Here is a 12868-nt window from a genome sequence, read left to right as displayed (position 1 = left end):
CTTTGCGTGCAACGAATCAGAATGACCCGCTTTGTCTAACTCCTTTTTTTTTCTTGTTTCGATTTTCTTGTTTACGCGGAGGCTCAGCGGTGGGTGCAAAAGCATCGCGCACGGCGCATCACTAGAGGCATACGCAAGCGAATGTTCTTCGCTTGTGGCGCAAAGACGTTCGGTCTTCGAATCCGCTTCTAGACTCAAGCTGCGTGCCGGGAACTGTCTGACGCGCAGCCGACCATGGACTCGGGCCACAACGCCAAAGGTCCCGGTAAAAGCAGCGGCATCACTCCGCCTCCCGGAGGCTCCGCTGTTACACCGGTTCGACAGTCGACGAGAGCTGGGCAGACGGCGACAGAGTGCACCCCCGAGAGAGCCAGTTCGTCCCTACACGACAACGGTATGACAGGTCAGCCCGCACGTTTAATTTGCCACGGCCTGGGCAAGTTGGCGGAGATTTGACCGGTTTTTCTGTTAACGCCTCCGGTCTTGGTGAGGGGGAACAGTTCCCGCTGGTTGAAGACGCTTCGCTGTATGTTAACGATCCCAGGTTTGCAGCGTGAGTTCGGCGGCGATTGTAGCTGTTTCCGTGACCGCAGTACGGTAGCGTGTGTAATGCCGGTAGTTTCCCAAGGGCTGCTCTTGGGTAGTAGCTCTGGAACGTGACATCGGCCCCCCTCGTGAACGGCGACCTGTTCGTCGTTTTCCCGCACGCCTTCGAAAACTGGTCGTTGGGTGAAGGCCGATGTGGTTGGCTTCAACGCGCAAGTTGACTCTCGGAGGGCATTTAATGTAGATCGCTGGCACGCATTAGCGGCCAATTGTGTGCGCGCGCGATGGTTTTTGAGAGCAGCCTCCTGGCACTTTTGTTAGCGCGTAGCCAACCGTACGTTATAGCGTGGTGCGATCAGCGCGCGCAACTTCCCATCTGGAACGAAATTTCAGCACGCGCTCGCTACGGGGATGGTACCGCGTGCTCGAACCGTGCTTTTGAGTGCGGCGTACGAACCCCGTGCGGCGTACGAACCCCGTTTCGTTCTGAGCGTGGTTGCCGTCGCCTCGAGTGTAGCGTCGGCGCTATCATCATCACAGGTGACGTTTCATAATGACGAGCGCTTTTATTCGGTTTCAGCCGTGGTCAATGACCTGCTTGCTCACCGTTTCAGATAGTTTATAGCAAAACTGGGGGGTTTATTGGAACGCCTGATTTGGCGGCTCTGGTTTATTGGGCTTCAGCCTTGGTCAGTGACCTGCTAGCGCACCATTTCTACTAACTTAAAAAAAGCTGTATTTTAAACAAAATGCCCAATGTTACGGTTCTCACTGATTGAAGCGAGATAAAAACGATTGTGTCGGTAGCTGCACATTTTTGTCCAGGGATGGCTTCAGTGGGCTAGGCTTGTACTTTTTGAGGTGGCTTTAGGAGCCTCGACACAGACTGTAGTGTTTGGAGTCGCCTTTGAGGGGATCCGTAGCTACCATCACATTGGCTTGGGCCACTTTTGTTGCTTGCAGATAACAGCATGGCGTCATTTGTCTCCAAGAGTACGCTGTCACCAGAAGCTCCCGTTTTCGTGCCACGCCACTTCAAGATGCCCCCAACAGAGGCCCCCAACGAGCCTTACCCGTCGTCGCCCGTAAGTCTTTAGGGAGCCACCCTTGTATTCGAGTTCAGCACCCTATCATCGTGGGCGAGTGCTGAATATGCCGCATGCCATTCGTTGGTCATTGTGTCAATTACTGTTTAACTTCTCGGTGGTTTTTTGCCTTATGAAAGGCTCGGTTTTGTTCAGTGTGGTTTTGTTGTCACTGACTGGTTTACGGGGAAGTTTGGTTCTGCAAGTCCCTTCTGGAAAGGATTCGTTGGGGCTTACAAGTTTGAGCTGATTGGTTCAGCGGCCATTGGATAGTGCTCGCATAGGGCTTGAATTGGTCTCCCATCCCGTGCATGTTAGAGTGGTATCTGTATAGCTTTAAGGGCCTTATGCGAACTGAAAGACTTCTTTGAAGAGGCTGATAACCATGATGATAACCAGTCATTAACCACACCACAAAGTTCGCATTTCACGGGGCCTACTGAGAAGTTTACGGGGCTAGTCACTCTAGCACTCTTCGATGTTTTAGACATTTTAAGTGATGTTGCATGCATCAGTGGTGCCTTAGTGCGTGTACTGAAGTTTTGCATGTTTATCTTCAAACGTCGGGGCCTAAAGGATGCTTGAAACGTGCTGAGGTTGCATTCATAGGTTGCGATTAATCTGATGTAGCATTATACAAGCTGATAAAGGTGAACACGGGATTGGTAAAAGCTCCTTCTAGTGACAAGAGGGAAAGTGCGAAAAGAAAAAAAAATGTATGTGATTCAGCGTTTGGAAGTCATTAGGTTGCTGCGTGTTTGCAGGAACCTACTGACTGTGGCAGGGAATAGGGTTCGAGTTCCAGGCGAGCTTGAAATTTAGCCAGGGCAATAAAATTTCACTTTGCGAGCAATTATTTCCATGCTCTGTCATCTACACGAAGATGAAGCAGCAATTTCTCAAAACCTCGCATCCTACTCCCATTCTCAAAAAGGACACTGAAGTGAATTTCTTGAATCCTATTTGTAACTGCATTGTGTAGCAGTTCAACGTGTCACGGGAATCTGGGTTAAACATTAGACTTCATTTATAATCTACATTGTGTCATGAACTTGCCGCAGTGGTGATGTGTTTTTCGAGTGTCCTTTGATGGTGTCTGAGCCTTCTCAGTGTTAGCATTAACGCATACCATAATTAATATTATTAATTTTCAAGTTTGTTTTCTTCCAGGTGCACTTTATATAGAACGCGCAACTTTGAAAATTCGTTTTGCCGCATTGCAAAGGTGTTCTCACCAACAGAGTCCACTGAAACCATGGGAGAAGGAGAGTTGAAAAAAGTAAAAAGGGAGGCTTTTTTTTATATATATATATATAACCATATAGAAGGATAGACTGTACAGCTTTTTCAAATTTTTGAGGCCTGGAGCCTATAGCTGCACTCTTCGGGTGGCCGACTTCTGAGGTTAGTATGTACAGCTACAAGCTGGCAGCATTAGAGCTAACTGTAGTAGTTTTCGACTACATGCACTCATACCTAAGGTCCTTGCCCCACCCACAGGAGGAGTTGCTGACGGTCGCGACGAAAAACGCAACGTCCATTGCCTTTCACGGGGGTGGTTTGACAATGTGTATGTTCTGTGTTTCATAAAAGCTGGCCCTTGGCGTATTGACGTTGCTTTTATGCTGCGTCTGACGCCATTCTCCTCCTCCCAACAGCCATCGGACCCCAACCAGGACGCAATAATGGAACTGATGAGTTTCATTGAAGATGTCACACTGAGCCCGGCTGAGTTTGACGCAAAGATCGGAGACATCACAGGAGCCCTAAGCACCATCACGGACGCCAATGGGCTCGCACAAGTAGTTGACACCATCTTCCAACAGGCAAGTAGGCAGCTTTGTCTCTGGACCTGCCGCGGTGGCCCAGTGGCTACGGCATTGTGCTGCGGAGCCAGAGGAAGCGGTTTGGATCCCAACTGCGGTGGCTGCTTTTCTGATGGAGGCGAAAAGCAAAAACACCCGTTCGTCAAGATTTCGATGCATGTTCGGAGCCCTCCACTATGGCGCACTTCATAGCCCTGGTGTAGCTTTGGTGTGTTAAACCCCAGAATCAGTGAGCTTTGTCTCTGGGAGCCTCCTTGGATTTGGCGTAGAGCTGTGGTTCTCAGACACCCTTCTTGAGCTGGCAGCGGTAATTTCTAATCGTGCCTCAGATGACACGATTTTCTGTGTCAGGAATTACGCGGAAACTGTGCCGTGCTCGTGTGCCTCACTCATCGCATGTGCGCGGTGTTTCGTGGACGGTATTCATCCTTTCTAGACGCTGTTGACGTTGGTACTGCTTTTTCTTTTTGTAGCTGCTTGTGTTCATGCTCCTCTTGCTGCACATCCTTCGGAAACATGCACACTAATAGAGATTATCGTATCCGCTTACACTGTCATCGAAGGATATATCGTGGGAAGACATGCGAGGCTAGTGCGATGCCATCGTGTCTGCTCCATTTGCATGCACACGGCATACACAAGCCACTGAGCAGGGCTCTCCAATCACGAAGACATGGCTACCTCACTGTATACCAAGATGTGTGTACCGGTTGACAATGTTGGACCTCAAAGCGTAACGTTAGGACTACCATCATGATGGGGCACACCCACATTCCCCCCTCGCACAGCCGTTCCAGCAGTTCGTCTGGCTCTTTAAAAGAATGCTGTCACGTAATCTTCATGTTTTTTTTTTGTTGTTGTTGTTGTTGTTGTTTTGTTTTTTTCTTTGCTACGGGTGCCTACCAGCCCAGTAATCAGAGAATGGCACATAAGATGGTTGACCGCAGTGTAAATACAGTAAAAGCTCGTTAATTTGAGCTCGAAGGGGAACATAAAATTGTCAGAATTAAGCGGAGTTCGAATTGGCAGGTGGGCACTAGAATGATTGCACATCGCGTCACACTGTGCGGGCAGAACACAAAGAAGCCACCTCTGGACTCGTTATTGCGAATTAGGTGCTACTACACGTTTTTGGTGTGTGATTTTGTAAACGCTTCGTAAATAATAATGGCATGTGCCGACGCACTGGCGCCTAGAACCACTAGATGAGGCTTCAGAGTATCGGCACTCTTTTCTGTCATTGTTGTATGCCGCCGACAGCGGCCATTGGTCGAACCGCGTCACGTGACATTTGTTTACCCGGGAAAGACCCACGGGCGCTGACATTTTGGTGCCACTGTGTTGCCGCACGCGCGCGCTCTTCGATAAGTCGTGATTTTCGGGGTGCAGTGCAGCTTTATGACATGTTGAGAGTGAGTTGTCAAGCCCCCAGACAGAGTAGCGCTGTTGTGCTGCTCTGCACTGGGCTGTTTCAACCGGTGGGAAGGTGGAAAACACCTGCATTGCTTCCCGCTAGGAAAGAACGATAGTGGCCTAGCGTAACCTATAGCCACTTAAAAAAGCGTAGATTAATTAGTGGCTCTAGCGTAACCTAGAGCCACTAAATAGGCTGCGCGGGCGTAGCCGAGCCTGACCTTATCTTTCTCTGTCTCTAAATCTTTGAAAAGTAAACACACTTGTCATGGTTGCCAAGCAGCGCCCGGACCAATTCTGCCCGTCAATGTCAGCCGCAATAGGGCGCATAAAGCTGGCCACCCTGTCGTCAGGCACCAAAATGGCTGCCGCTGTGCGTCGGTGTTGTTACTCTCAAGCGTAGCTTATTTAGTGGCTCCACCGGCGCGGTGCCAGCTGTTTCATGGGCGTAGTGTGCGTGCCGCGCTGTAGTTTTTCTGTTTCGTTGTTTTGCATCTCTAGTAAGTTTGGTTTGGATTTGAGACCCGTTGTAATCACTCTGGGCCCACTTCTGCCAGAAGCGATGGAAACCAGGGGATCCCAGTTCGAATTCATCGTTTTGGATACCGATGCATTTGATTTATCAGGGTTTTTTTCCCCCCATTGAAATATACAGGGCCGTGCCGGACCGGGGCGTGAGTTCAAATTAACCGAGTTCGAATTAACGAGCTTTGAGTGTTTGAAATGGGAACTCAAAATGGTTCCTTGTTACTGGTGCCACCAAGGTTTAATGAGCTGTAAAATTGGTTCCAAGCGGTGCATCAAAAAACTTCTTCGATTATTGCATTCACCGGGTTCATAGTATTGGAAAATACAAAGATTGCAGTTTTATGGCTAACACTGTTTTGTCCATTGTTCTTCCAAACTGGCTAATTATCTCTAATTTTCTTGGGAACTAATTGACTGACTCCAAAAAATAATGGCATGTTTGAAATCAGTGGAAGAAAAGCAGCAAGACTGACAAGTTTCACAAAGTTTACTTGAAAATTAGAAGGAGCTGACCAAAAATATGCTGAAAAAGTAATTTTCAGTATTAATTTTATTTGCAGTCTATAGGTACCAAGGAATGTACCTGCAAAATTTTATTGTTGTACCATAAATATTTCAACACTTTCGCCCTTTGAAGTTGCCTAAGTCACCATTTTCACCTATGTTTCCAAACTTCGTGTCTTGTTTTCCCAGGACCAATTTCTTCTCAATGAGGTCAACTTTTGGGTAGAATATCGTGGGATGTACTGGTCAGATTTGTATCATTTTTGCTGCATTCAAAAGCTTATGAATGGAACAGTGCAATAAGACCACAAAAATATGAAATTTCTGTTTTCAAGCACAAGATTTTATTCCGTCCATTTTACGAAAACATTGTTAATTAATAACTTGACATTTAACAAGTTTACAGTGTTTGCAGAAACAATGCTAAAATTACTTCTGTGGTATAGTTGCACCCTCTGGTCCTTTTAGAGCACAAAGGGATAAAAAGTACTCTAGTATTTTATAGGTAAATAATGGGAAAATTGCCCGAAATGGAAAGGCATAGCATATTGCATAACTCTTACCTTACACCCCATAGACGAAAACTGACTGCATATTTGTGCTTACGGTGTCAAGATACACTCAGTGTGTAAATATCAAACACATAGGTTAAGAAATACGAAAATATGCTCCAGACCAGTGTCCCCCCTTAAAGGAGCCATGAAGAGAAAACACAAGTTTGGTTCATTCGAAAGATTGCCTCCGACATACTAAGTATCTGTTTCATGGACCGGCCCGTGTGACACCATTGCTCACGTCACCAAATGTGCAATTTTAGCGGGAGATTTAAAATTTTGGCTTAAATTGCCTTATTTCTCAGTGAATAAAGCATCATTTGCTTCCGGGAAAGCGCTTGGGGTACTATGAAACACCTAATCTTTCGAATAAAACAAACTTTTGTTTTCTCTTCATGGCTCCTTTAAAGGCACGCCGTGAAGACAAAATACAAGTTTATTTTTTGAAGGAGCTAGCCCTTGATAACTTGCTCAGCTCCATCTCAATCAAGAAATACATTTTTTTTTTTTTACTGAAAGATGGCGCAAGAAATATTGAAAACTGTCAAATTTCGTGCTGCAGTGATGTAATATGGGCCACCAATAAAAACGTATTTATCAGTGTGTCAGCTGCATGTTAGCATTCGAGTGATACAATAAAACCGAACAAGAGGCCCCTCTACAATCACCCAGCCGTGTTTCTTGGTAGTGGCTTTGGTTGGTGTCTGCCATTCACACAAAAAAAGGTCCTGTGCGTAAAAAGAACCAGCAAAAAAGGACACAAGAAATAAGAGCACAAACACGCTACCCGTGCTTGTGCTCCCACTTCTCGTGCTCTGTGTCCTTTTTCGCTGGTTCTTTTTGCGCACAGTATGAACCAACTTGGCTAGCATTTTGCTCTCTCGAAGGTCCTGTGACATCATGGAGAAATTGCCAGAAAGTGGGCTGGGGCTCACCGCTGCCTCATAAGTCTCGCTTAAAGGGGCCATGCAGACAAAACGTTCATTCAAAAGATTGCCTCATTAGAATCATACTGACACCACTTTGAACGTAAAGTTCGCTCAAATAAGCTATATGATTAGGGAAAAGGGGAATGGCCATGCGACCCACTAGCTCATTTCCCGCACTAAAACACATCATATGCCCAGCAGTGCGATTGGCTGAGGGTGGCAAAAGCAAACGCAAGTTAGGAAGGGCCTATAAGCTTGCGGAACGACTATTTGCGCTTGAATGTAATGCATATTCGTTTTAAATCATGTAGAATGGTGGGGTAAACAAAGGAAGTAACGAAAGTACACACAAACAGAAAAGCCCCAGTGCGTACAGCTGTTGGTACTGTGCGCACTAGGCTTTTTATAGCTGCACAGCAGTCCGGCACTTTGGAGTTGTCTTACACGACACTGGCCAAATGGTGTAAGCGACGTGGTCTTACGTGACCCTGTTTGTTTAGCATACCCCATGTTTCACGAAACGATTACTTTCTGCCATAACAAATACAATCAGAAACAAAGCAAAGGCAGACAGTGGTCCTGCGCAGTACGGTGGCGCCATCTAGGAGGACTGACGTTAAACAAGGCAGTCCGCTCACGGCCGGACTGGAGCAGCGGCGAGCGCGCACTTTCATACGGCCTGCGCACCCAAGAAGGAACCAATACAGCAGATTCTTTACAGTGGGGGCGCTTCGAACCAACCCTCTGCCCTTCCAACCCGCCTTTCTGTTAGTCGACGCATCGCTTCTGGCCGAGCGCAGCTGTGTGTTTTTGACAGTGCGCTTCGCTGCCGGCGGGCCGCTCAGCCCGACCGGAGCGTGAATAGCAGAATCACGTTTAGCTAAGCGATAACCCTATCTCCCTCGACGGGAAATCATTCGCGTCACTGGTCGTGCCCTGTGCGTGTGCAAACCAAGACATCATCCGAAAGGAAAAATAAAAAAATAAGAAATGATATTTCAGTCACGGAAAGTGCCGTGTTTATTTGCCTGTCTCAACATTTTCATATAATACAGTCGCTGATAAGATATGAAGACCTCGCATATTTTTCGTCATGCGCCCCGCGTTGAAATGTTTCTTTCAAATGTTTGATTCGGTGCTTCCGAATGATAATGTTAGGCTGTTTGACCCTAATAGACAGAAAATTCAGAAGGGTGTAAGGAATCAACTATTTTAAGAACGCCCATGTAAATTAACACTGGCAGGTATCACCTGTAGCCACGGCAGGGCTAGGGCAGAGGCAAATCCGCGCGCACCGCTCCTCTACCCCGCCCGTGCTGTGGGTCAACTGGCGAGGGTTAATTTTAGGGACCTTAGCGAGGGTTGGTCCGAAGCGCCACGAACTAGCGGCGGTGAAAGGTGGGAACTATACCCGAAGCGCAGGCCGTATGAATCTGCGCGCTCGCCGCTCCTCCAGTCCGCCCGTGGTCCGCTGCAGAGTAACCAGCGCACTGACGTTTGCTTGTTACGTCATCGCAGACGTGAAACACGATTTGGAGGGAGAATCAAAATTTTAACTCAAAAGTGATTAATTTGTCAGTGAATAAAGCATTGTTTGCTGCAGGAGGAGTGCTGGGGGCCCTCTAAAAGACCAAATCTTTCGTATAGAACAAACTTGTATTTTGTCGCCCCTTTAATATAGTACCCCGATTTTTTGTTTGAAGTTTGCAATAAAAGTGGTATGTGGTATCATTGTTACGGGAATGAAGAAGTCTTTTCAATGAACCAAGCTTGTATTTTGTCCACATGGCCCCCTTTAAGCAACGCTGCTTCTTTTGGCCCTAATCTTGATTTTGCACAATTACCGCCGTCTTCCCCGAAATCCTGTTTAGATTGGCTTTGAGGTTCACCTCGAAGTCCGAAAGGCAATCCGAAATTTGGCTTGCAGAAGGGATCTGGTGTCGCAGTGGGGATCTTATGGGGACCTTATAAGGATCTGTCGAGCATCACAGTATGGCAGCTCCCATTGGAAATAAAGAGTAAGGCCCCGTTTCTTGTCCACCATATCTGGGAAGATCCCGAAAATAGAGTAAATTCCCTGCGCTCGAATGCTCCAGAAAGTAACCAAGGCACCACACTAAAGTCACCACACTAGAGTCACCACAAAAGCCTCTAAAAGTTGCCAGTTTGGAAAGAAATCACTAAACTGGCAACCTTGCCAGTGAGCTCGGTATCAGTATCTTGCATTACAAATATCTTGCACTGTTTGCTGCTGCTGTGAATATGGTGTGATTTGCACTGGATTTCAGGCAAGCTGTCTATGGCTAGGATCCACGATCTAAAGGCGTTTTCGGAAAAACTCAATGTGGGGAAGCCAGCTTACAAAAATACCTAGTAAAATAGCAAACACATCAGAGTTTGCTCATTCATAGTTAACAAAAAGCTGCCGTTTATTGCCAAAGCAAGCGCGTATGGCCACTCGCAGTGGAGCAGAACTTGCTGTGTATTCTTCTGAGGCAGCAATAAGGGCATGATTAACCTTTTTCACCATTCAACCTGCTGTTATTTATTTATTTATTTATTTATTTATCATGGTACCCACAGCGCCAGTTTGGCATTACAGGGGGGGGGGGGGAAGAAGTACATATATATCATAGAGAAAGAAAGCAGTTCATACTGAACACATGAAAATAACAATTGCAGTTCAAAACAAAACAAACAGAACACAGGACACCGAGAAATGTGTGCAATCGGTGGGCTACCCGCCGCAGTGGCTCAGTGGCTAAGGCTCTGTGCTGCTGAGCACGAGGATGCGGGTTCGATTCCCGGCCGCGGCGACCGCTTTTCTGACGGAGGCAAAAAAAGCAAAAACGCCCGTGTGCTCGAGGTTGCGGCGCGCATTAAAGATCCCCGGGTAATAAAAATTAATCCGGAGCCCTCCGCTACAGCGCGCCTCATCGCCTGCATTGCGTCGGCGCGTTAAAACCCTAAAATCAAGCAGTCAATTGGTGGGCTGACCCAAAAAGCTGTAATTCTACTAACCTTCACTCCCTTTGTGCTTTTTGAAGGAAGTACTAACACTATTATTTGCTGTTTGAATTGGACTTGCGTTCAAAATGATGATGTTTGTTAGCAACCTCTGCTGAAATAGTCGGTAAGGAGGCTCTCGTTGTGCACGCCAAGGGGCAGAGATATCGTATTGGCAGAGCAATAGGCGCAATAACTCTAGTGCAATAGCTTGAGTTGTTTGTTTTGCTTGGCTCTTGATACGACCCGCTTTCGCAAACAAAATGTGGTTTTTGCGGCAGTGAAATAACAAACTGCGGCTGCGTGTCGCTTGCTTTGCCCCAAATGTTGTCGAACAACAATAGTCTTCTGGCAATAGTCCCCTTGCCATGCCTGAATGAAAATTGACGTTTGCTCAGCCCAGGCGAAAAAAACAATTGGAGGACCATTTGGACCTGCCGAAAACACAATTGGTTCAAATGGAACCATTTGAAAATGCGAATGGTTCCATTTGGCCCAATCGTGTTTTCGACAATTGGGCCTCCAATCGTTTTTTCTTTTTTCGCCTGGGAGGTAGATTAAATTTTCCCCCATTTGCATGGCTCATGTGCCATCCATTAGAGCCTTTTGTTTCTGCTGTTCCCTGAAGGACTCGTGATGTTTTTTTGTTGTTGTTATAGTTTTTGCATTTAACTCTCCTTTCTTTGGCGCCATTTCTAATGCACTTTGTTTTACTTGCCACTGCAAGAACCAATCCCGCGTATTTTTAACTAAAACAATGCTGCTACTGTCAGCTGTGTATCTATATTTTGCCTTGTGTTTTCTTTTTGGTGAAGATATCTACATGTGTGCTTCATGCCAAAAATTGTTTTAGTTTTTTTTTATTGAGCCTTCTTTTAACTTTTGGTCAGTGGCAACATCAAGTGACAGACAAACAAAAAATTTTGCCTTTAAGTAGGCCAAGAAAGGCTGCTGTCTTAAAATGCAGGCAAATGCATGCTCTTGTGCACCCACTGCGGTACGAACTCTGTAAGGCGTGTCTTACTACAGACGTGCTTTGGTATTCAATAAACAGTGTGGTTCCCGATCGCACACGATTGGGTGTGCCAAGTGATGCTTTGGAGATGTTGTTCACACAATTCTTTGACACATGGTGTTGGTAACGCTTGCAACATTTGAAAATAAAGGAAGAACAGGCAGCCTGTCTGCCCAGGCAGTCAAGCCTAATGCTTGGCAAAAGTTTGATCATTATCTACCGCGTGCGTGTGCATTCCAAACAAAAGAATTTCCTTTTGTTAAGTACGAAAATTTCAGTTAGGGTAAGTGAATGCATTAAACTGTCAGCACCTATCTTTAAACTAAAGTTGCCGCAATATGTCAGTGCACTGTTTATGTTTTGATCAGGCTCTAACCACAAGTTTATCATCCTTCATTCACCCGGCAAAATTCAAACACGGATCATGCAGCGATAATTTCACGCTTTGGGGTTGCCACGCGCTTGAAAAATTCTTGCGACAGCATGGGGAATGGGGAACACGTTGAGCTCTTGTCCTCTGTGATTTGTTGCACCCCGATTTTTGGTTAACCTTAGAGTGCGGGTGGCCAGTAAACGGCGTTGGCTGTTGAGCAGGGAATGCAACCTTCTTTGCTCTGTCCCCTCGCAACAGGGCGTGAAAGAACCGAACTTCAGGTATAGCGGTGCCCGCCTGTGCAACCACCTGAGTAAACGCCTTCACATTCGAGGAGTCGGGGAAGAGGAATTCACCAGCATCCTCATCGACCGGTGAGCTGCGCTGCTCTGGAGCACTACATTCATCCCGCCGCCAACTTTCGTTGACGTTCCAGTGTTCAAATTTGTTCAAGCTTTTTTTTTTTTTTTTTTGCTGGAATATCCAGCCTGCTTTGAAGTGAGAGAGGCTTGTGTGCGGGGCTGGGTAATCGCGGTAAAATTCAATGACCAAATTAAAACACATCTAAAGGAAATAAAATCAAGAAGAAAAGAAAGACACTGCACTAGATAAAGTCAAAGCCTCTAAAAGCACAAAAGATTCAAAAAATGCTTGTTTGTCTTTGTTCACAAACTACAAACCAAGTTAAAATGCACAGCACAAAATTTTAACACAGTCTGAAACCTCTTGTCTATTCGATAGGCGCTTGTGAACCCATGTCTTCAAATAGATTTTGGCTTGGGTGGGGCAGCTAATGCTCAAGGAGGGGGAGGGGGTCTATTTTATTAAAGCAAAAAAAAAAAAAGAATGCCGGGGTTTTTTTTTCGTTGCTGGTTAATACTCGGATGTAGCAGGAAACGTTCAGTCTAACGGAGGCACTGTGTTTTTATGCTGTCAACTTTAAAAGTGCTTAGAAGAATAAAAGCGACAAGATGTTCCAATTATTACTGCATGCATGGCAAAGCGCAGTCTTGAATCAATTGAGTGTCTCACAGAAGCTACTTCAATAGCGGTATCCCGCCTTTGTAAGCCTTGGAGCCATTCGTCGGC

General features: G+C 46.3%; 1 protein-coding gene across 3 annotated transcripts in view; it reads left to right on the top strand.

The window, feature by feature from the left end:
* Nucleotides 1–50: 50 nt before the first annotated feature.
* Paip1 (Poly(A) binding protein interacting protein 1) overlaps nucleotides 51–12868 on the top strand; it is a 34963-nt gene continuing 22145 nt past the window's right edge. For 2 of the 3 annotated variants that reach the window (XM_077693044.1, XM_077693046.1), the window contains exons 1-4: nucleotides 51–403; nucleotides 1510–1631; nucleotides 3290–3457; nucleotides 12038–12153. In XM_077693044.1, the coding sequence (XP_077549170.1) occupies nucleotides 235–403; nucleotides 1510–1631; nucleotides 3290–3457; nucleotides 12038–12153 (575 nt within the window). In that variant the 5' untranslated portion in view covers nucleotides 51–234. The remainder of the gene's footprint in view (nucleotides 404–1509; nucleotides 1632–3289; nucleotides 3458–12037; nucleotides 12154–12868) is intronic. The other variant, XM_077693045.1, reaches the window with a different exon arrangement.

Source organism: Haemaphysalis longicornis, unplaced genomic scaffold (genome assembly GCF_048455015.1).
Source record: "Haemaphysalis longicornis isolate Haplotype H1 unplaced genomic scaffold, Haemaphysalis longicornis Haplotype H1 scaffold_12, whole genome shotgun sequence".
NCBI lineage: Eukaryota > Metazoa > Arthropoda > Arachnida > Ixodida > Ixodidae > Haemaphysalis > Haemaphysalis longicornis.
Note: the sequence above shows the minus strand (reverse complement) of the source record. Positions and strands in the feature narration are given on the sequence as shown.